A 25,133-nucleotide genomic window follows, 5' to 3' on the forward strand; every position below is an offset into this window, starting at 1 on the left:
TTCACAAAGGAAGACACACAAAGTTCTGGAAATACTAGGACCGAGGGTCTAGTGAGAAGGAGGAACTGAAGGGAATCAGTCAGGAAATTGTGTTGGGGAAACTGATGGGATTGAAGGCTGATAAATCCCCAGGGCCTGATAGTCTGCATCCCAGAGTACTTAAGGCAGTGGCCCTAGAAATAGTGGATGCATTGGTGATCATTTTCCAATAGTCTATAGACTCTGGATCAGTTCCTATGGATTGGAGGGTAGCTAATGTAACGCCACTCTTTTTTTGTTTTCTCTCTTCCTTTCCCCCCCCCCTTTTTTTAAAAAAAAGAGAATTATAGACCAGTTAGCTTGATATCAGTAGTGGGGGAAAATATTGGAATAAATTAAAGATGAAATAGTGCATTTAGAAAGTAGTGATGGGATTGGTCCTAGTCAGTATGGATTTATGAAAGGAAAATCATGCTTGACAAATTGAGGATGTAACTAGTAGAGGATAAGGGAGAACCAGTGGATGTGGTGTATTTGGACTTTCAAAAGGCTTTTGACAAGGTCCCGCACAAGATTGGTGTGCAAAATTAAAGCGGATAGTATTGGGGGTGATGTATTGACGTGGATAAAGAACTGGTTGGCAGACAGGAAGCAGAGTCTGGATAAACGGGTCCTTTTCAGAATGGCAGGCAGTGACTAGTGGGGTGCTGCAGGGCTCAGTGCTGGGACCCCAGCTATTTACAATATACATCAATGATTTAGATGAAGGAATTGAGTGTAATATCTCCCAGTTTGCAGATGACACTAAGCTGGGTGGCGGTGTGAGGAGGATGCTAAGAGGCTGCAGGGTGAGTTGGACAGGTTTGGTGAGTGGGCAAATACATGGCAGATGCAGTATAATGTGGATAAATGTGAGGTTATCCACTTTGATGGCAAAAACACCAAAGGCAGAATATTATCTGAATGCTGGCAGATTAGGAAAAGGGGACGTGCAACGAGGTACATCAGTCATTGAAGGTTGGCATGCAGGTGCAGCAAGCGGTGAAGGCAAATGGCATGTTGGCCTTCATAGCTCGGGGATTTGAGTATAGGAGCAGGGAGGTCTTTCTGCAGCTGTACAGGGCCTTGGTGAGGTTTCACCTGGAATATTGTGTTCAATTTTAGTCTCCGAATGAAGAACATTCTTGCTATTGAGGGAGTGCAGTGAAGTTTCATCAGACTGATTCCTGGGATGGCAGGACTGACATGAGACTGAATTGACTGGGCCTGTATTCACTGGAGTTTAGAAGAATGAGGGTATCTCTTGGAAACATATAAAATTCTGATGGGACTGGACAGGTTAGATGCAGGAAGAATGTTCCTGATGTTGGAGTCTAGAACCAGGATCACAGTCTAAGGATAAGGGGTAAGCCATTTAGGACAGAGATGAGGAACTTCACTAAGTTGTTAACCTGTGGAATTCTCTTCCAGAGTTGTTGCCAGTTTGTTACATATAGTCAAGGAGTTGGATATGGCCCCTATAGCTAAAAGGATCAAGGGGTATGGAGAGAAAGCAGGAAAGGGGTACTGTGGTGAATGATCAGCCATGATCATCTTGAATGGTGGTGCAGGCTTGAAGGGCTGAATGGCCTACTCCTGCACCTATTTTCTGTTAACCACTATCAACTTTCCCTGTCACTAAGATATTTGTGAATATGCACCCCAGGTCTGTCTGCTCTTGTGCATCTCCTCTTCCACCCCCCCCTCCCCCTCACAATGCCATTTAAATTATACTGCTTCTCCATGTCCCTCCCAAAGTGCATTCCTTCACACTTTTTTTTTTTTCTGTTGAAATGGGCAGGTGCACATTAATGCAATGTCTCACTTCCTGAAGTCTTCTACTATTCTGCTCACTATTTACAACTTTACCAAGTTTTGTATCATTCACAAACTTTTAAATTGTATTCCCTATATCCAAGTGCAGGAAAAGCAACGGTCTGAATACCTTCCCCCTGGGGGACCCCATTGCAATCTTCTCTCCGGTCAGGAAAAAAACATGTTCACTCCTGTGCTTTCTGTCCCTTGGCCAATGTGTTTTGCAAGTCCATATATATGACATCCACAGCACCACCTTCATCAATCTTCTGTTCATCAAAGTGCACAAATCAGACACAATTTGCATTTAACACATCCATGCTGCCTGTCCCTTATTAATCATGCCTCTCCAAGTGAGAATGATGCAATCCTTGACACTGGTCTCCGTAGTTTTCTCTCCATTAATGTTAGACTGGCCTGCAGTTACTAGGTTTATCCTTTTTTTTGAACATTTGCGATTCTTCCAGTCCTCTGGCACTGCTCCCATATCCAAGGAAGATTGAAGGATTGTGGTCAGAGCTTCTGCTGTCTCCACCCTAGCTTCTCTCAGCAACCCAGGATTCATCTCTCAACTGGGTGACCTGTGAGTTATGCCAGCCTCTTCAGCACCACCTTCCTATCTCATCCTATCCAATATCTCTAGTTCTCACCTCCTCTACTGCCACATTAATGTCCTTGTTTACAGATGCAAAGTACTCATTCAGTGCCTCAGTTTTCCTTTCGTCTCTAAACAGCCCTACCATTCCTTTAACTATCCTTTCATGTTTTATATAAACAATTTTGTTCCCTTTATATTGCCTGCTAATCTTTTTTTCGTGCACTTTGCCCCTGGTGGTATTTTTTCAATTTCTCCTCTACTCTCTGTATTCGGCATGGTTTAAAACTGCATTATGTACCTGACATTTGCCATGAACCTAATTTGTTCTGTTTTTTTAACCTATTTCCTTTGTCACCCAGGCAGCTCTATGGATACCCCATTGTTCCTCCCTATGGGAATATGCTTAGAAGACCTGCCTTTGCTTATTGGCCAAGAAAACAATTTTTGCCTCCAGTCCACCTGTGCTAGATCTCTTCTCAAATCCCTGATTTTTCTTTGTCCCTTGCCATAACTAGCTTGCAACAAATTGTTATGGTCCCCTTTTACCCAAATGTCCTCTGAGACACCTTCTACTTGCCCTCAAAATTAGATCCAGGAATGCTTCCTTTCTCAGGCTAGAAACCTCCTAATTTAACAATTCTCTCCTGAACACATTTTAGGAATTCTTCACCCTCCTTGCCCTTTACTTTCCCCCCAGTCTGTGGGCTCAATTTTGGCTCTGACTTGTTATATATGTAAACTTGTATTTACCTTGTACAGCCACCAGAGGGCTCATCCCCTGGAGTTCCAAGGATCCCATAATCTCTTGGGAGCACAGGTACTTAAGGAGGCCTCACACTAGAGAGGCACTCTGGAGACCTGAAAAAAAAGACTGTCACACTTCACTTTGAGCACTCTGTATCCAGTTAGACTCTTTCTTCATACATAATAACTTGCTCCAATTTTTTGGGCAAGTTGGTTTTTCTGGTAAGTGGGGAAAATGTCTTTTTTTTTAAAAATCAATTTGCTCCAGAGTAACTCTGGTACGATTTTTATTTTTAGTTCAGGTTTTTTTTTTAAAGGGGGTGTTCCTAGCCACTTATGCCAGTTTTGGCCTTTTTAGGCAATTCTGGCCAGCTAAAAGTTACTCCAAATCCACTTCTGTCAGCGTATGTGGCCAGCTCTGGAAAACCCTGTGAGCAGGTAAGTAAGGACCTGCATCCAAGCACCAAACATTGCAAATAAAAGTTGAAATAACTCTTTAAAAATAACGAACTCTGGTAAACAATTGAATAACAAATAATTGTAGCAATTCCTACCTTGAATTAAACTCAGCCGGGGAAGGCAGTGGGCCGGCCTGGACGGGAGGCCATTCGGCATGGGAATGAGGTGGCCGGCAAAGACTCATCAGGAGGCTGGAGGGGAGGGGCTGGGCTTGGCAGAAATGGGGCAAAGTATCAGGAGGCTGAAGGGGGACGACGACTCAACTCTCTAATACAAAACCAAAGACCTGCTGGATCTGAAACAAGCTGCAATGTTGCTTTTGATTCTGTGGGGGGGGGGGGGGGGGCGCGGAAGGGAGGGAGAGGTTCGGCAGCGATTGTTCTTATTGAATTTCCTAACTTCACTAACGGCAGCCCGATTCGACTGTGCGTGCGTGGTCAGTCGAAACTGCAGCTCACTCACCCACTGACCCGATTCTACTGCGCATGCGCGATCAGAACGATCGCGATCCTACTGTGCATGCTTTGCCCACAGAACCAGTCGCCATGCCATGCCAGCAGTTAGAAGACCCGCGACAGTGGCCAAAATCGACCCGAAGATTTTTGCTGCACTTCCATGTGTGGAAAACTGACGCACCTCTAAGTACGCCAGAAATCTCGTGGCCAAAATTGAGCCCCATATTGGGATAATTAGTTATTGTAGTGGTTGATACTTGCCAATTAATGTAATGTTGCTGAGTATTGTCTCCTTATTACTGCAGTCATAGGAAATGATACGATCATTCTGAATGTTGCAGCAGTTTGTTTCCTGAGCTCTGCAAACTTTGCTTCAAATACACATCCAGAGTCAAGCTAATTTGCCTTTCCTGCAGTTCCTGTAATTGAAATGAGCCTTTACGCAGTAATTCTGACATGCACTTCCTTGCACTTCTGCCTATGTGGGTATGCAAGAAGTAAAGTCTAGTTGAAATTCCACCGACGATAGAAAATGCACACAACACTCTGGTTGAATAATGCAAAATATGCTAACCATGAATCGAGCCAATTTGGTTGGGAGGAGGGGTGGGTGTAATTTGTATGCAGTGTGTATCTTGGTGCTGGCTAGTCAATAGTCCACCAGGCTTGTGGGTGATTTTTTTTTAATTTCAGGAAAGTGTGAATAAATATGTTCAGTAATTTTATTGGTTATCATGTGATGCTTTCTCCCTTTCTTCTGAAGGTGAAGATTTCAGCTCCTGTGTGGATTCCTAGGTAGTGACAGCCATTCAATGTTGTCCCATAAGTCTATTCAGTTGTGAGTTTGAACAGTGAGTTTTGGTAGTTGAATGTGGCTGAGACCCATCCAGAGTGAGAACTTTGATCTTCCCTCCTTGCACTAAATGTACACATGGCAGTTAAATCAAAAGCTGGGGCTGAGGCCTTTATCCTGTCCTTCACTCCCTTCACTTGAGTTTTGGGCAGTAAGGCCAATTGTAGCACTCCTGATCTTCTGACTAAGATTAGCTCGAGGCCAAGCATGTCACCATATACTGAGTAGCAATTAGAGCTGAGCCATTGGGGCATCCTAGGCCCAGTAAGTTTGGACATGTGTCTTTCGATCTTTACAATCAGAGGCACCTTCTTCCCAGAATTGTTACTTGCCTTGCTGATCAATTTAAAAAGGCCTCCTATTCTCTAGCAAATTAGGACAATAAACTGAATTGAAAGACTAGGTGTCTACCATAATGTTGGTTGTACATGCAAATTGTGCCTACTTTAGTAAATAATTTGAACAAATAAATAACTTGAAAATCAAACCCAGTTAAAGAATTTTTCTAGGACACTGTTTTCAGCTGGTGATGCTAACTCTAATTTGACTCAATACTTTTGAACTTTTTAAATGCATTTTGAGTACAGTAGTTAAAACCACCTGTTCTCCAATCCCATCTTCCATTTTCCACCTCCCATACTGGCCATCCTGTGTTCTTTTGAGTGATTGTCTTTGATTAGATACTAATTTGGAGGTTTACTGACGGCTGCACAATAGGAATTGGAATGACACGAACAACATTGTCACACAAACTGCAGTCATCAGATTTCATATCAGTCTTGGCCTAATGTGAATTCTGGCTTGAGGTGAAAGCTAGTATCAGCTCAGTCCCCCAAGACAACATATCTTTGTGAAATGTTTGCATTCTCTGCATTTCATTTGCTTAGAATTGTGATTGTGACGTGCATGCAATTTTATTCTGTGGAATGTTAAACATACTTGTATAATATTCTGCAGAGAAATTTGTGGTTTTCTGTTCTGCCCAAGCATTTAACTAAATGGTGTTTAACAATGCAAATTAAAAAAAATTACATTTTGAATAAATTATAGAATTTCCTCCCCCAATTTAAAACCTTTAATTGCCACACTAGGGCCCAAGTTTCCACACGATAAACTGGTGCCCCTCCAAGCTGGGCGCTCGTCTTTCGTGCCACAAAGTGCGCCTAAAAAAAACCCTCGGTATTCTCCACCTCCCTGCAGATCCTCTGGCCCGCGGCGCAGGAGCTGTAGGGGGCGGAGCCAGGTCCCTGCGCCAAAAACAGTGCCGGGAGCTCTGCACATGCGCGCTACAGTGGGCACGCGTGCAGTAGCTCCAGGCGCCCAAAACTCTGGGAGGGGCCCGAAGCACGCAGCCCCCTAGCCCTGGCTGAATAGCCTCACTGGGGCTGCGTGAATAAGGCTCCTCTCTCGGCCAGCTCCTGCTTCCTGCCGACTCCCGCTCCTGCTTCCCCTCCCCCCCCCCCCCCCCCCCCCCCCGGACCCGACCCGACCTAGAACTCTGTACTGTTTCTTTTTAAGTTGCCACTTCATGGTGGGAGACACTTCAGTCACATAGACCTCGTCAAAATGGGGGCTGATGGTTTTAGTAACCTCTACGTCTCCAGCTCTGAGATCAAGCACCCTGCCCGTCCTCCAGTGCGTCCCCACCCTGAGCAGCTGAAGGAACTGCTCCTCAGAAGACAAGCTGTCGCTCCTGCTCTTCCCCCCCCCCCCCCCCCCCCCCCCCCCCTCGACCCGCCTGTCGCTGCCGCTTCCGCCCCCCCCCACCCGACTCGACCCGTCTGCCGCTGCCGCTCCCGCTCCCACTCGACTCTACTCTCTCCCCCGGACTGGATCCGACCTGACCTCCCTCCCCGACCTGACCTCCCTCTCCAGAACCGACCTCTCTCCCCGACCCGGCCCAACGTGCCTTCGGTCCCGACGGCAAACCGCTTCCTAAAGGCCTGCCTGAAGAACTTTCACACCGGTAGGAAGATGGTTTATTTAATCTTTTCTTTGCTTATAAATGTTTATTCAGGTTGGATTTATTTGTCTAAGTATAAATAAGGATTTATTGTAGAATTTAATGACTCCCCTTCCCCCCCCCCCCCCCCCATCCCCCTCCTCGTTCTGGACGCCTAATTTGTAACCTGCGCCTGATTTTTAATGTGTAGAACAGGTTTTTTCAGTTCTACAAAAATCTTCACTTGCTCCATTCTAAGTTAGTTTGGAGTACGTTTTCACTGGAAACTTTGAAATCAGGTCAGTGGCCGGACATGCCCCCTTTTTGAAGAAAAAATTATGTTCCAAAGTAGAACTGTTCTACCTGACTAGAACTGCAGAAAAAAAAATGTGGAGAATTGCGATTTCTAAGATAGTACGTTCTCCACCAGTTGCTCCAAAAAAAAAAAATCATGTGGAAACTTGGGCCCTATGTAAACACAGGAAGCTCTTGATGTAATTAAACAGATTGTGTTTTTTGGCTAGATAAACTCTCTCCTCACACCAACCCCTTTTTTTATTTGTGTTATCGAGTTAATCAACCAAAGGTGTGTAACATCATTCTGGTAATCTTGTTATCCCATTGTGTCGTGCATGCCAACCTCCTAACTGGCGCAAGCAACATGATTGTTTCTCATCCCAGCGTATAACCAATTGGATTTTGTTCATACTGAGCCTTCAATTCAGTGTAGATCCTGTTGGTTTTTTGCGTTATTAAAAAGCTGATGTGTTAAAGGATTTGGCACAATGCACTTATGAAAGCATTTGACTGCTCATCTAAGCAATATTTATGGTTACATTTCTCTCATCCCCAGTGTCTCTACATTTACTTGGGTCAGGAAGGGTCAGAGAAACACTCCTTTTCACTGTTCTTGAGATCTAAATCTCCATCTCCCATCTAGCTTGTAGACTCTTGAACAGTGATAAGGAATGTAATCAGATTGCAGTTACACACTAATATATATATGCAAACTCTTGTTTTTCCATCGTGCCATGACTGAATTTTCAAAAGGCATCAGTTTCTTGTTTGCTAGTCTAAGCAATGCCTATACCACTTAACTTTTGGTTGTACCTTTGTCACCTTCAGTTCTGTTTCCTATCTCCTAACCTCAAATGAAACTGCAACTTGTGCTCCATTGATTGGTATGCAAAGCTTTATGCTCTACTTTTGACTTGTATAAAGCTCTTTCAAGGTTTCCATATTTGAACAGGATGCTCTTGACCTATCTTGCGCATCAGATAACATACAAGAAAAAGTTGGTCTAAACTACAATTTCCTCTTCCCTTAAGTCGCTAAACATGTCTCCCATGCACTTATGATCTCTTTCTGTAGCATCCTTGTTTGTCTCTGTCATTGCTACTATCCTGAACTTTCCCCTCCACTGTTGTTCCTTCAAAGCTGCAGATATGTTATCTGCACATTCTTCCGCTCCCTGTGTCCATACTGCATTGTCATTGACTCATTGTACAAACATTGCTGCTTTCCCCAGGCTTCAGAACTTCAATTCTTTCAACTTCTTTGACAAATGTTAGGTTTTTTAAACTAAGCTTACTATTGCTAGATTTATCTTTTTTTATTATCCCACATTGCACCATGGTTTTGCAATTTAAGAGAAAAGCCTGATGCATGTCTCCTGTTGGACAGCCTCTTCATGGTGGCTTTATTTCACTTGCAAATTGGCAGTTCCTATAAACAGACTTAACCCCTTGGGGACCAAAACCTGTACCCTTGTGTTCTATGGAACTAATTTACCATCAAAACTACAGTGCATCAAACAATAGACCATTTGGACATAACCACAAAATCAGGCTAAAAGACACTTTTCTAGAACTTTTGTTCCATTCATTACTTGATCAGGTTTTTAGATTTTGTAGACCTTGACATCTTTATGGTGTGCTTGGGTTACATGACTCCATCTGCTTGTGGAGTCCAAATGCTGATTCCAGAAGATCACTGGGGGAAAAACTGTCCTTGATTTAGAAAGATAGAAAATAGCTGCAGGAGTAGGCCATTTGAGCCTGCACCACCATTCAATAAGATAATGGCTGATCATTCACCTCAGTACCCCTTTCCTGCTTTCTCTCCATTCCCCTTGATCCCTTTAGCTGTAAAGGCCATATCTAACTCCCTTTTGAATATATTTAATGAACTGGCATCAACAGCTCTCCACAGGTTAACAATTCTGAGTGAAGAAGTTTCTCCTCATCTCTGTCCTAAATGGCTTGCCCCTTATCCTTAGACTGTGACCCCTGGCTCTGGACTTCTCCAACATCAGGAACATTCTTCCTGCATCTAACCTGTCCAGTCCTATCAGAATTTTATGTTTTGAGATCCCCCTCATAACTCCAGTGAATACAGGCCCAGTTGATCCAGTCTCTCATCAGTCCAGCCATCCCAGGAATTGGTCTGGTGAACCTTCGCTGCACTCCCTCAATAGCAAGAATGTCCTTCCTCAGATTAGGAGACCAAAACTGAACACAATATTCCAGGTGAGGCCTTGCCAAGGCCCTGTACAACTGCACTAAGACCTCCCTGCTTCTATACTCAAATTCCTGAGCTCTGAAGGCCAACATGCCATTTGCCTTCACTGCCTGCTGTACCTGCATGCCAACTTTTAATGACTGATGTACCATGACACCAGGTCTCATTGCACATCCCTTTTTCCTAATCTACCACCATTCAGATCTGCCTTCAAGTTTTTGCCACCAAAGTGGATAACCTTTATCCACATTATACTGCATCTGCCCACTTGCCTAACCTGTCCAAGTCACCTTGCCGTCTCTTAGCATCCTCCTCACAGCTCACGCTGCCACCCAGCTTAGTGTCATCTGCAAACTTGGAGATATTACACTCAATTCCTTCATCTAAATCATTGATGTATACTGTAAATAGCTGGGGTCCCAGCACTGAGCTCTGCAGCACCCCACTAGTCACTGCCTGCTATTCTGAAAAGGACCTGTTTATCCTGACTCTCTGCTCCTGTCTGCCAACCAGTCCACGTCAATACATTACCCCCAATGCCATGTGTTTTAATTTTGCACACTAATCTCTTGTGTGGGGACCTTGTCAAAAGCCTTTTGAAAGTCCAAATACACCACATCCACTGGTTCTCCCTTGTCCACTCTACTAGGTACATCCTCAAAATTCTAGAAGACTTGTCAAGCATGATTTCCCTTTCAAATCCATGCTGACTTGGACCGATCCTGTTCCTGCTTCCCAAATGTGCTGCTATTACATCTTTAATAATTGATTACAACATTTTCCCCACTAATGTCAGGCTAACCGGTCTATAATTCCCTGTTTTCTCTCCCTCCTTTTTTTAAAAAGTGATGTTACACTAGCTACCCTCCAGTCCATAGGAACTGATCCAGAGTCGATAGTTGGAAAATGATCACCAATGCATCCACTATTTCTAGGGCCCCTTAAGTACTCTGGGATGCAGACGATGGGCCCTGGGGATTTATCGGCCTTCAATCCCATCAATTTCCCTAACACAATTTCCTGACTAAAGGATTTCCTTCCGTTCCTCCTTCTCGCTAAACCTTCAGTCCCCTAGTATTTCCGGAAGTTTATTTTGTCTTCCTTTGTGAAGACCGAAGCAAAGTATTTCTTCAATGGTTTGCCATTTTTGTTCCCAATTATAAATTCACCTGATTCTGACTGCACGGGACCTACATTTGTCTTCACTAATCTTTCTCTTCACATCTATAGAAGCTTTTGCAGTCAGTTTTTATGTTCCCAGCAAGCTTCCTCTGATACACTCTTTTCCCCCTCCTAATTAAACCCTTTGTCCTCCTCTGCTGAATTCTAAATTTCTCCCAGTCCTCAAGTTTGCTGTGTTTTCTGTCCAATTTATATGCCTCTTCCTTGGATTTAACACTCCCTAATTTCCCTTGGTCATGGTTAAGCCACTTTCCCTGTTTTAGTTTTACTCCAGACAGGGATGTACAATTGCTGAAGTTCATCCATGTGATCTTTAAATGTTTGCAATTGCCTATCCACCATCATCCCTTCAAGTATCATTTGCCAGTCTACTCTAGCCAATTCATGTCCCATACCATCGAAGTTAGCTTTTCTTAATTGAGACTAGGGTCCTGAACTTAACTGTCACACTCCATCTTAGAATTCTACCATATTATGGTCACTCTTCCCCCAAGGGGCTTGGCACAACAAGATTGCTAATTAGTCCTTTCTCATTACACATCACCCAGTCTAGGACAGCCTGCCCTCTAGTTGGTTCCTTGACATATTGGTTTGAAAAACCATCCCTAATACACTCCAGGAAATCCTTCTCCACTGTGTTGCTACCAGTTTGGTTAGTCCAATCTATATGTACATTAAAGTCACCCATGATAACTGCTGTACCTTTATTGCACACATCCCTTATTTCTTGTTTGATGCTGTCCCCAACCCCTCTGCTACGGTTTAGTCTGTACACATTTCCTACTAGCGTTTTCTGCCCTTTGGTGTTCTGCAGCTCTACCCATACAGATTGCACATCATCCAAGCTAATGTCCTTCCTTACTATTGTTAATCTCTTCTTTAACCAGCAACGCCACCCTGCCTCCTTTTCCTTTGTCTATCCTTCCTGAATGTTGAATACTCCTGGATGTTGAATTCCCAACCTTGGTCACCCTGGAGCCATGTCTCCATAATGTCAATTACATCACGTTCGTTAATAGCTGCCTGCACAGTTAATTCATCCACCTTTTTTTTTTTTACAAATACTCCTCGCATTGAGGCACCAAGCCTTCAGGCTTGTCTTTTTAATACTTTGTCCCTTTTTAGAATTTTGCTGTAATGTGGCCCTTTTTTTGATTTTTGCTTTGGGTTTCTCTGCCCTCCACTTTTACTTTTCTTTCTATCTTTTGCTTCTGCTCCTGTTTCACTTCCCTCTGTCTCCCTGCATAGGTTCCCATTCCCCTGCCATATTAGTTGAACCCCTCCCCATTTTCAAAGAAGTTCTATCACCCAAAGACTCTTGGAAGGATTGTTTGCATATTGTACAGTTTGATGTACATTTTCTGTATCTCTACTGCCAAACCTTAATCCATGGACATTTTGAACCTCCTGGGGGGGAGGGGGGGAAAGGCCTATTTACCAAATCTGGCTGACTTTCCTTTTAGGTAGCCTGGCTCCAGTCTTCATTTAAACTCATAAAATCCAATTGTTTTTCCCCTATTTGATGCAGTATAGATGGCTTGTGTTGCTTTCATCATGAACTGAGCATGGAAGGACAGAGGTATGCAGGTCCAAGGAAAGAACAAATCTCAAGTAGGAAACTATATTTAGCTTTCATTTTAACCATGACACTTATGTAGGGCCGTTCACTTTACAGCTTGGAGCAAGTAGGGATAATTCAGATGAACACTGACCAGAGCAGACAATATTAGATGGAGCGACTGACCAAGGGGTTGGAGATTAGAGGTGGGAAAATAGATTTCTATTTGGCAACAAGAGGTGTTGGAATTGAATTATTTTTGTGAGGGGCTGGTGAAAGTTGTTTGGTTAGAAAGTGACCCAAAGCCATGGTTTTTGGAGGGAGCTTTATCAACCAATTGAGTTATGGGAGTTTGATTTTTGGATCACTCGGGCAGAAAGTTTAACACTTTTAGCTTTGATGTGGGACCTTGTCCCTAACCACTCTCTCCAATGCTTTCTCCTTTTGCTGATGCATTTGAAATAATTTGGCCTTCCATGGCCACAGTGTGGATATATTCCTTGATGTTTATGGTGAGATTATACAAGATGCTCCAGACCACACATTTTCTGTACTCTCTGGCTGGCTCATTATAAAACACCCAGATTTAATCTCTGTACTAAATTGCTATTTCAAGACCACAAATATTTGTTGTATTTTGTAGAGTGCCAGGTTGTAGCTATGTTCAGGCATTTGTCGGCCATGAACTGCGGTTTCATGTTGTTGCCTAAATGATGATCAATAAACATTGAATTGTCAGTTTAAATGCTGATGCCAAATGTTTGAGGCTCAAATAGTATTGATCCAAAATAGTGAGCTTGTGCACAAACAAGATCTTTTGCATTGTAGCCTGCCTATACATAGACTGAATGGAGATCTGTGTGGTTGATGTACACTTTTTTGGATTGTCTGAATGGGCTTTATCTCAGTGTGTGGCCAGTCTGATGCAAAAACTTCAGCGAAGGCAGCACTGACCTAAAATTATTTTCCTTTTAACAGCATTGGAGTCCCATTGTCCATGCTTTAACCTGTCCAGCAATGGGAACATCTCCACTCCAAATGTTTTTGTGGTTCATTATACTGCTGGTTTCAACAAAAGTACCAGCTGTTGGCAATGTGGTTCAGAATTTGCATCTTCATCCTGAATATGGTACAGTGGGGTACTACTGCGGTTCTCAAAGGGTTAATTAGTGCACAGGAGTAACCGAGATTTGGGTTGACCTGATGTAATTGGTTTTATTAACAGTTGAACCCAAGCATTGAATGCAGTAGAATTGCAGATTTAGTGTAATTATGGGAGTATACTTCTAATACTTAAACAAAATCAGCATTGGTTAAAAAATAATGTATTTTTTCAAATACTATAGTGATGTGAGATGAGCATTTATCTGTCTGAGCTGGGCTTACTGATATGATTATGCTTGTCCCAGATCACTCTGGTTGCTGCTGCAGATGGATTTTGCTCTGCATCATCTAATTGTGATGCAGTGCATCATCTACTGGACATCTTCCAGACCTTGACGAAAAGCTTTCTGGCTTGTGAGCAGAGCCAACAGGTTCACTGATGTGGAGTTTAAGACATGGCTAGACAGCGTGGAGGACAGCAGAAGAATATGGTTTCCTGATAGAAGATCTGGCAGACTGCCAGTTGATAATGCATGGAGGGAGATTGCAGGGGAGGTGTTTGGCACGTCCATATGTGAGGGGACACCCTCCTCGGAGGGTGCTGGCCAGTTTGCACCCGGCCCTTCCAGGGTGGCAATGGATTGATGACATCTAGCTCGAGGGTGACGGGATCTCCCTCCTCCTCAGGTGGTACTGCTGGCTCAACCTCCAGCGGCTGTCCCCTCATGATGGCCAGGTTGTGCAGCATGCAAGACTGCAATGATTATGGAGACCTGTTGAGTACTGCAAGGTGCCACCAGAGCAGTCCAGGCACCAGAACCTCTGCCTAAGGATGCCTATGCACTGCTCAGTGATGCACCAGGTGCATCAATGAGTGTCATTGTATGCATGCTCTGGTGGTGTCCTGGGGTTCTGCAGATGAGTGAGCAGCTAAGTGGACGGGGTATCCCTTGCCCCCAAGCAGCCAACCGCAATCCTGATGTGGGCTGGTTAAGACAGCTGGCACACTGGTCTGGCACTGAATGAACAAATCTTGGCTGTAGCCTCCCTTGTCTGCTGATTCTGCTGACTGTGATGCCTTCTCCTGCGTGCTGTCCTGCTGATTAAATAAACTATATTATGGCGGTGAGGAGGGATGATATGTTAAAGGATCATCAGAGGCCATATGGGTCGAATTGAAAAGTAAAAAAGGATCGATCTCACTGGTGTGTATTATGGAGCCCCAAACAGTGGGAGGGAGATAGAGGAGCAAATATGTAGGCAAATTGCTGTGAAGTCCAAAAACCATAGGGTAGTAATAGGGGATTTTAACGATCCAAATATTGATTGGGACAAATTTAGTATGAAGGGTAGAGAGGGTGCGTAATTCTTGAACTGCATTTAAGAGAACTTTTTGAGTCAGTATGTAGCAAGCCCAATGTGAGAGGGGGTGGTCTTGGATTTAGTTTTGGGGAATGAAGCTGGCCAGGTTGAAGGGGTATTAGTGGGAGAGCACTTGGGTGCCAGTGACCATAATTCAGTCAGATTCAAGTTGGTTATGGATAAGGACAAGGATAGGCCTGGAATACAAGTTCCAAATTGGGGGAAAAAAAACTAATTTTGCTAAGTTAAGGAGTGATTTGGCCATAGTGGACTGGAAACAGCTACTTGTGGGTAAATCAGTGTCGGAACAGTGGGAGGCATTTAAGAAGGAGGCTCAGGCCAAATATGTGCCCTTAAAGAAAAAGGCTGGGAAAAATAATGCTAGAGCCCCCTGAATGTCGAGGGACTTACAGGAGAGCATTAAGAAAAAAAGGGACGCTTATGTCATATACCAACGGCTAAATACTATAGAATCTTTAGAGGAATATAGAAAGTGAAGAGACAAGATTAAAAAGGATATTAGGAATGCTAAGAGAGAGCACGAGAAATTCTTGGCCAGTAAAAGTAAGGCAAACCCAAAGATATTCTATAAATATAAGAGTACGAGGGTAACTAAAGAAAGGATAGGGCCTATTGGAGACCATGAGGGTAATCTTTGTGTGGAGGCGGAAGATATTGGCAAGATTCTTAATGAATACTTTGCATCTGTTTTCACAAAGGAAAGGGGCAATGTAGATTATGCTATCGAGGAGTGTGATATTCTGGATGAAATAAACATAGTGAGAGTGGAAGTATTAAGGGGCTTAGCAGCTTTGAAAGTAAATAAGTCCCCAGGCCTGGATGAAATGCATCCCAGGCTGTTGAGCGAAGTAAAAGAGGAAATAGCAGAGGCCTTGACCATCATTTTCCAGTCCTCTTTGGATCTGGGCATGGTGCTGAGGATTGGAGGACTGCTAATGTAGTACCCTTGTTTAAGAAGGAATGGGCCAAGTAATTACAGGCCTGCCAGCCTAACCTCAGTGGTGGGAAAATTATTGGAAAAAAAAAAAAATTCTGAAAGACAAGATAAATCTACATTTGGAAAGGCAAAGATTAATTGGGGACAGTCAGCACAGATTTATTAAGGGACAATTGTATTTGACTAACCTGATTGAATTTGAGGTGGTAACCAAGAGGGTCAATGAGGGTAGTGTGTATGATATGGTATATGTGGACTTTAGCAAGGCTTTTGATAAAGTCCCACATGGTAGACTGGCCATGAAGGTTTAGCCCATGTGATCCAGGGCAAAGTGGCAAGTTGGATCTAAAATTGGCTCAGGTAGAAAGTAAAGGGTAATGTTTTTGTGACCGGAAGGATGTTTCCAGTGGGATTCTGCAGGGCTCAGTACTGGGTCCCTTGCTTTTTGTGGTATATATCAATGATTTCGATTCGATTTTAAGAAGTTTGCAGATGACACTAAAATTGGCTGTGGTTGATAATGAAGAGGAAAGTCATGGGCTGTAGGAGGATATCAATCTACTGGTCAGGTCGGCAGAGGAGTGTCAAATTGAATTTAATTCAAAGAAGTGTGAGGTGATGCACTTTGGGAGAGCTAATAAGGAAAGGGTATACACATAGCGGTAGGCCATTTAATAGTGTAGATGAACAAAGGGACCTTGGAGAGCGTGTCCACAGATCCCTGAAAGTAGCAAGCCAGATGGATAAGAAGGCATATGGAATGCTTGCCTTTATTGGTCAAGGCAGAATACAAGAGCAGGGAGATTATGTTTATGTTTAAATTGTATAATACTTTGGTTAGACCACAGCTGGAGTAGTGCGTGCAGTTCTAGCCGCTGTATTATAGGAAGGACGTGATTGCACTGGAGAGGGTACAGAGGAGATTTACTTAGATGCTGCCTGGAATGGAGAATCTTCATTGAGGACAGATTGGATAGGCTGGGTTTGTTTTCATTGGAACTGAAGAGGTTGATAGGAGAGCTCCATTGAGCTGTACAAAATATTGAGGGGACTGGACATAGTGGATAGTAAGGGTCTATTTCCATTGGTGGAGTGGTCTATTATGAGGGGGCATGATTTGAGGGGGGGCTTCTTTATGCAAATGGTTGTGGGGATCTGGAATTTGCTGCCTGGAAGAATGGTGGATGCAGAAACCCTCACCACTTTTGATGGTTGGATGGGCACTTAAAGTGCAGTAACCTGCAGGGTTATGGACCTAGAGCTGTTAATTGGGATTAGACTGGATGACCTTTTGTTGGATGGCCCAGATATAATAATTACTGCAGGGAATCGAATACAGGCAAGGTGATCTGGACGAGTTTCGATCACCTGGATGGGTCGGAGAGGAATTTTCCCAGATTTTTTTTCTCCTATTTAGCTCTCCCAGGAGATCACATGGCTCTGGTTGGGGTGGAGTGTAGAATGTTTCCGTATTAAGGGTGTCGCAGTTGTGATGTGGACTGGTTGGGCGTAGTGCTCTTTGCCTTTCTGTAATTGTTCATCGGTTTATATGTAACCTTTAGGGCTGCTGACCAAGGACTGTGCAGCTCTTTGTTGGCCGGCGTGGACACGATAGGCCAAAATGGCCACCTTCTGCGCAGTAAATTTCTGTTTCTGACCAGATGTCTCCCTCCCATCCTCGGTGAACCCTGCCAAGCTGGTCTCTGCAGCCCACAGGCTTTCACTAAAGCGTCAGACCTGAAAGTTGTCTAAGTATGTGCAAACCTCTGAGCAGCACTCAGCAGGTTGAATGGAGCCAAAAACAATTCATAAAACTATGAAAAAAATACAGTGGATGATGTCATCTCTCAAACACTAATAATGGGCCCAAGTTTGTCCCCACACTTGGATCGGCGCAGATCCGGGAGCTGCGCTGACTTTTTCGAACAAAAACTGCGCCTAAAAGTTACCTTGCTATTCTCCCTGCAGCTGGAATGATGAAGGCCCTCTGCGTAGTGCAGCACGAGGGGCGGAGCAAGGTCCTGGTGCTGAAAACCGTGCCAGGACCTCTGCACATGGGCAGTAGCTCCTCGCCCCCGAATCTCTGCAGGCTGTGTGGGAGGGGCCCAAAGCACACCGACCCTAGCCCTGACCGAATGGGCTCCCCGCCACGACTGCGGGAACAATGCCTGCCGCGTTCAGCCGAGAGTACTATAAAGAACACAGTCTGGAATGAGGGAGGGCCATTTGAATAATCAAGCCTGCACCATCCTGAATCCATGCCTTATTATTATATCATGGAACAAGAAGGGAAGTCGGTGAACATTTATTTAGAGTAATGACATTGTGGAAGAAGTTGCTCGAGAGAGAGAGCAATGAGTTTAAGGTAAGTTGCTGGAGAGAAAATGATTGAAGATTATGGGGAAAAGCTGGGCTTCTGGGGTTGAGATTATTTAAAAAGGATGGGCTTATTCCTAAACGTGTGTCTGTTCTCCCATACCTCATGGAGTTGTTGCATTAATTTCTGAAGCAATTACAATGAGCTTTGAGTGGCTCAGCCACTTGGGGTTTACAATGACACAGCTAAAAATGTATTGTGCAGACAGCTTCCAATAATTTGATAAACAATACAAAAATCACTTGTGGGTGTAAAGGTCCTGTTACTGGATGTTTTAAAGTACTTTATGCAGCTTTTATTTCCACCTACCTGTTGCGTGTAGATTAGTTAGTTTACCTCGGATTTTGTAAAAGCAATCAATATGGTAAAGGAGGGGCAGTTCTGAAGCACGTCTGATTTGGCAATGAATGAAGCAGTAAGCTTGTAATCCAAGATGTACGTTTGGAGGAACTGACTGAGATAGTGGGTTGTGATTAGGCATGTCAACAGTTAATTAGCAAATTTACTACATCAAATAGTTAGTGTAATCATTTCAAAACATTAGTGATTTTATTTATCATTTATTATTCATGGCTCTTTTTGTAAAAGTGAAGTGTTTAATGCTTGTAAACTTCTCCCCCCCCCCCCCCCCCCCCCCCTCCTTTCCCTCCCCCCACAAAAATCTACACTTCATTCTAAGTTACTTTGGAGTAAGTTTTCGCTGCCTAAACTTGCAAAACAGATGTAAGTGGCTGGACACGCTCCCTTTTGGAAAAAAAAATATTCTAACTCACTCGAACTGGAGCAAACTAAATGCCGAGAATTGCAATTTCTAAGATGCTCCATTCTAAACTAGGAGCAACTCGGGCTGAAACTTGAGCCCAATAAAACTATGAAAAGATAAATAGTGGATGCTGGAATCTGAAATAAACACTAAAATTATTTCCCTACCGATCGTGGCAACACTCCAGTGGTGTCACGGGCAAGCACTGCATTGAATACTGGGTGATGTGTAATGAGAAAGGACTAATTAGCAATCTTGTGCGAGGCCCCTTGGGGAAGAGTGACCATAACATGGTAGAATTCTTGAGATGGAGAGTGAAAGTTAATTCAGAAACTAGGGTCTGAACTTAAGGAAAGGTAACTTTGATATGAGATGTGAATTGACTTGCATAAACTGGCAAATGATACTTAAAGGGTTGACGGTGGATAGGGAATGGCAAACATTTCAAGATCGCATGAATGAACTTCAACAATTGTACATCCCTGTCTGAAGTAAAAATAAAATGGGGAAAGTGGCTCAACAGTCTTCACGAAGGAACACACAAATAACCACCTGGAAATATCAGGGGACCGAGGGTCTAGTGAGGAGGAACTGAAGTAAATCCTTATTAGGTGGGAAATTGATGGGATTGAAGGCCAATAAATCCCTAGGGCCTGATGGTCTGCATCCCAGAGTACTTAAGGAAGTGGCCCTAGAAATAGTGGATGCATTGATCATTTCCCAACAGTCCATCGACTCTAAATCAGTTCCTATGGGCTGGAGGGTAGCTAATGTAACAGCACTTTTTTTAGGAGGGAGAGAGAAAATGGGTAATTATAGACTGGTTAGCCTAACATCAGTAGTGGGGAAAATGTTGGAATCACTTAAAGATGAAATAGCAGCACATTTGGAAAACAGTGATGGGATCGGTTCAAGTCAGCATGGATTTATGAAAGGGAAATCATGCTTGACAAATCTTCTAGAATTTTTTGAGGATGTAACTGGTAGTGGACAAGGGAGAACCAGTGGATGTGGTGTATTTGGACTTTCAAAAAGCTTTTGACAAGGTCCCACACGAGATTGGTGTACAAAATTAAAGCACAAGGCATTGGGGGAAATGTATTGACGTGGATAGAGAACTGGTTGGCAGACAGGAAGCAGTGTCAGGCTAAACTGGTCCTTTTCAGAATGGCAGGCAGTGATGAGTGGGGTGCTGCAGGCCTCAGTGCTGGGACCCAGCTATTTACAATATACATTAATGATTTGGACAAAGGAATTGAATGTAATATATCCAAGTTTGCAGATGACACTAAGCTGGATGGCAGTGTGAGCTGTGAGAAGGCTGCAGGGTGACTTGGACAGGGTAGGTGAGTGGGCAAATGCATGACAGATGCTGTATAATGTGGATAAATGTGAGGTTATCCACTTTGGTGGCAAAAACATGAAGGCTGAATATTATTTGGAATGGTGGCAGGTTAGGAAAATGGGAGGTGCGACGAGACCTGGGTGTCATGGTACATCAGTCATTCAAGATTGGCATGCAGGTACAGGCGGTGAAGGCAAATGGCATGTTGGCCTTCATAGCTAGGGGATTTGAGTATAGGAGCAGGAAGGTCTTGTTGCAGCTGTACAGGGCCTTGGTGAAGAGAGACTCGATCGACTAGGCCTGTATTCCCTGGAGTTTAGAAGAATGAGGGGATCTCAAACATATAAAATTCTGAGTCGACTGGACAGGTTAGATGCAGGAAGAATGATGGAAGTCCAGAACCAGGGGTCACAATCTAAGGATAAGGGGTAAGCCATTTAGGACCGAGATGAGAAACTTCTTCACTCAATTGTTAACCTGCGGAATTCTCTTCTGCAGAGAGTTGATGCCAGTTCGTTAGATATATTCAAGAGGGAGTTGGATATGGCCCTTGCGGCTTAAGGGATCAAGGTTATGGAGAGAAAGCAGGAAAGGGGTACTGAGGTGAATGATCAGCCATGATCTTTTTGAATGGTGGTGCAGGCTTGAATGGCCCCATCCTGCACCTATTTTATGTTTCTGTTACCTTGCAGGAGCACTGCTGGGAAAAATCTTGCTGTTTTTGCAGCTGAAAATCCTGGTCCTTGCCACTTTTCAGCAGCCTGCAGTAGAGCTCACTGCTGGAAAGTTTACCTTGACAGCAGCTTCACCGCACTGTTTCTAGCGGAAGTGAACACTGCACAAATCCCTCCCCCGCCACCCCCCGAGCTGAATGTGGCTGAGGGAAAAACATCCGCCTGCGACGGCCAATTGATTTTTTTTTTCCGATCGGCCGCGCAAACCTTGCGGTAGTCGTCCCTTCAGGGATATCAGCCCCAAATAGCTCTTGCTAACAGTACAGACTTGCCCCAGCTTCTAATGTGTAGTGCAATGTTCATGATTTCTGTAGTTGAGGAAGTCATGCAAAATGCCCTCATCTCCATACCTTCCTGGTTGTGATTTTTGTACAATTCCAAAACGGCACAGGATCAAGTGTCTCCTTCTCCCATGCCTTGCCCCCACCTCTGGTACTTGTTACATTTTGGTGTCTTTTCTACCCTTACTTTGGACATTTGGCTCTTGTATCTTTGATCATGCTCGTAGATGAGCCCCAATTTCCTCAGCTTTGCATATTTTCATTTATCAAAATCATAGTACAGGGTAATGAATGGAACAAGCTTTCTGTTTGCTTTTAGCTGCTGGAGTTAGGATGAGCCTCCAGGGATCTCTTCAGCCAAGGAGGTATTTAGTAAAATATTTAATTATACAAAGTATTTCTTGTATTTTTTGCCACTGAGCTTAATACAGGCTGACCAACTCTCAAAACTAAATGAACTTCACCTAGTCCAGTTCCTCATTTCAGCTCTGATCTTTTAACACTGAAAACTATTGCTGAGGCCTCCTGGAATTTGAACAAGGAGGTTCAGAAATAATTTGCTTATACATAAAACTGAACCAGTCATGAAAACCAGTTTGAAATTCTCAGTTGTCAAATTTGGGTGGAATGTGGGTCGTCTTCCTTTTCCTGCCTGCACCCACTCCACCACCCCCCCCCCCCCCCCCAAAAAAAAAACTGCCGGCAGTTGAACAGAAACTTTGTCAAGCTGCCTACTTGAAATGGCTGTGTGAGATTATCTTTAGTCCTCTGGTATAAATGTGGGTAGGAGGAAGAAGGGGAAATAATAGATTTTTCGATGCAATGTTTTTGGAATGCTGTTTGGTATTGTATTTTTATTCAGGTAAGATTCTTGTGTACAGTATGTTTTCATGCCAGAGTAAGCAAAACCGTTTGACTAATTGTCTATTTTTTTAGAAAAAAATATCAATGCGAAGAATAGGTTCGTAAAACTCAGCTGGAAAAATGAAATGACCGTTTTGACTTTCAACAAGTCTCCAAGTTTAATTAAATCTCAAGCCCATAACCAACAAATTTTGTGCATTGTCTCCGACCTCATTCAACTTAAAGAAAAGTAACACTAAATAGGTTGTGAATACCATTTCGGTCTTGAAATTTGCAGGATTGCCTCAGTTTTCACCAAGGGTTTGTAGTTCTTGTTGAAAGCCAATCCACTCCGGAGTAATTCTTTCAAGGAGGGTAAAGAAGCCAGGTCCCCCTAATGGGCCTGTGCTGCCATTTGCCATGTCTTTCAAGTAGATATAGTTGATGTTGGGGGGGGGGGGGTGGGAAATGGACAATTTAAACTAAAAGGCTATCCACCAGCATTAGTCATTATCAAAAACTTAGGCCCAAATTTTCAGAACAAATGGCATTGCAATGAGATATTGTGCTAAGTGCAATATTGACACCAATAATCCACGAGTTGCTAATGCTTGTACACATTCTATGAAGTGCTGAGGTTAAAATATCGCCAAACATACTGATTGATTTTTAAATCCTGCATCATGATACTTTTGTACATCAGAAGTTTGAGTTAAATAAATCTTTGTGCGAATTATATGATGCACTTAATAGAGGATAGTTTGGCAAAAGCATGTATTTCTATGAATTGAGTGGAGTCCCAAGCAGTATTACCTGTAATTCCTTTGTGCATGGCCCCTTTAAGGGATTGCACAGCCCAATTAAAATAACGCACATGCACGGTTTTCCAATTTAAAAGTCCGAGTTGGCTGAGTGCTGTGCAGCTTAAAGGGAACACTGGTCCCAGGTATTGAAGGTATCTTCACTGGTAAGAAAAATGAAGTGTCTTAACTTGCGTATTTGGGAAGTTATATTTTGCATGCTGTCACTCATTCCTTTACCTTAATTTTCTTTACTGTTAGTACAGTACTGTGCTATATTGTCCGCATGCCCGACAAGACTCCCAAAGCAAGCGCTCTACTCGGAACTCCTACATGGCAGGCGATCCCCAGGTGGGCAGAAGAAATGTTTCAAGGACAGTCTCTTTGATATAGTGCAATATCCCCACTGATACCTGGGAGTCCCTGGCCAAAGACCACCCTAAGTGGAGGTAGAGCATCCGGGAGGGCGTTGAGCAACTCTTGTCTCATCACTGAGAGCATGCGACAAACCAGGCTCCCCACCCACCCTTTCCTTCAATGACAGTCTGTCACAGGTGGGCCAGACTACAGTCCAATATGGGAATGACAGTCACCTGAACTATTTTTAGAGTGGAAGCAAGTCTTCCTCGATTTTGAGGGACTGCTGATATGCAGTAACATTAATTTGCTGGAAAAGTCCAAAGGCCTGCATTGATTTAGTTTTGATTTTCAGTGCATGTAACCCTTGAATACAGTTTTGTTTTAATGTACATTTTTCTTTCAGAAGATCTAGTTGATGAGTACCGTCCAGGCAAGATTCGAGGCAGCAGCTATGAAAAAACACTGACTAGAGAAGAGCTGGAGGAGGAACAACGGTATGTTGACTACACCCAGTTACACCTTGAGTTCAATTGCAATGTTAAAGTTGCACCTGTTTATTGTCCACCCACCACCTTGGTTACAATACTGAGTGTTGCATTTGTATAATGCAACATTCTTTTTAGCAAAACTTTAACGGTATAGAGTATTTGAAGTTGACTAAGTGTGCAAGTATATTGAGCTGGTCCACAATAGACCAAGTCTTGCTGCAATGCTTTGCAACAGGGTGACTCCTGCCAGACTCAAAGTTGTGAGGTGGATACTTTGGGAACAGCAACTACATTTTGTCAAGTACCCATAGACCTTAAATATAATGTGAAGCCCAAACCAGGGTTACATGTAAAGACCACAGTGCTGAATAATCTCCATGATGCAGACAAAGTTGGTGTTTGAGCACTACACAAGGACTATTGGTGGGTAAGCCTGTACAGCAAGAGAGCTCCTGGGACAAGTATGGAAAATCTTGAGCAAATATGAAGCTTGACTATTCAATGACTCTCCATTTCAGTTAACATTTATGCCAATCTTTGTGTACTTCATCATAGTAGTAATGCAAGTTGGGAGATGGCCAGAAAGTGGGAAAGAAGTTAAATTGATGTAAGTTATATTCTTTATTGCAGCATAATAATTGTCTAATGTCTGTCTTGTCTTCTGATTTACTGCCAGCCTTTCTAGTACCTCCTATCTTAAGTTTCCAATTTGAAATTGAGTTGCAGAAATAAAAATATAAAAACTGTTTTAAGCACCTGAACTCAATAGACCTTTAACTATAAAGACCACTAAACAAGTTTGTAAAGTTCAAGAACTAAACTGCCTGAAGTACAACATTGACTCTTTAAAAAAAAAAATGCTGGAAATACTCCACCTGCCTGACTTGAGTATTTCCAGCATTTTCTGCTTTTATTTCATTGCAGCATCTGCAGTATTTTGCTTTAGTATTGATTTAAAAAAAAAAGTAATAGTGGCTCGAGCAATAGTTGACGACCAGATTTGCTAGTTGTGCATGCAATGCTTCTAGTGTTGAGATAATAGATGAGGGAAACAGTGAGGGAATATTAAAGGGCCTAGCATCTTTGAAAGTGGATCGCCAGGCCCACATGAAATGTATCCTGGGCTGTTGAGAAGCAAGGGACAAAACAGAAGCTCTGACCATTTTCCAATCCTCTCTGGCTACAGGTGTGGTGCTGAAGGATTACTAACATTTTACTGATGTTTAGAAAGGGATAGACCGAGTAATTTCAGGTCTGTTGGCCTAACCTAGATGGTGGGCAAATTATTGGAAAAAATTCTGAGGGACTGTATTAATCTTTTTAGAAAGGCCCTGATAAGGGTAGTTGCCATGGATTTGTTAAAGGAAAGTTGTATATAACTAATTTGATATTTTTTGAGGTAATGAGTCAATAAGGGTGTCTCATTTGATGGTGGTCTACATGGATTTTAGCAAGGCTTTTGATCAGGTCCCACATGGCAAGTGAAAGCTCATGGGATCCGAAGGGGGAAAGGGCAAGTTGGATCCAAAATTAGCTCAGTGGCAGGAAGCAAAGGGTGATGGTCGATGGGTGTT

General features: G+C 43.3%; 1 protein-coding gene across 6 annotated transcripts in view; it reads left to right on the forward strand.

The window, feature by feature from the left end:
- LOC139226697 (matrix-remodeling-associated protein 7-like) overlaps positions 1–25,133 on the forward strand; it is a 137,625-nt gene that overhangs the window by 82,200 nt on the left and 30,292 nt on the right. For 5 of the 6 annotated variants that reach the window (XM_070857652.1, XM_070857648.1, XM_070857651.1 and 2 more), the window contains exon 3: positions 23,475–23,565. In XM_070857652.1, coding sequence (XP_070713753.1) covers positions 23,475–23,565 — 91 coding nt within the window. The remainder of the gene's footprint in view (positions 1–23,474; positions 23,566–25,133) is intronic. The other variant, XM_070857650.1, reaches the window with a different exon arrangement.

This window comes from Pristiophorus japonicus, chromosome 16 (genome assembly GCF_044704955.1).
Source record: "Pristiophorus japonicus isolate sPriJap1 chromosome 16, sPriJap1.hap1, whole genome shotgun sequence".
In the NCBI taxonomy this organism is placed as follows: domain Eukaryota; kingdom Metazoa; phylum Chordata; class Chondrichthyes; family Pristiophoridae; genus Pristiophorus; species Pristiophorus japonicus.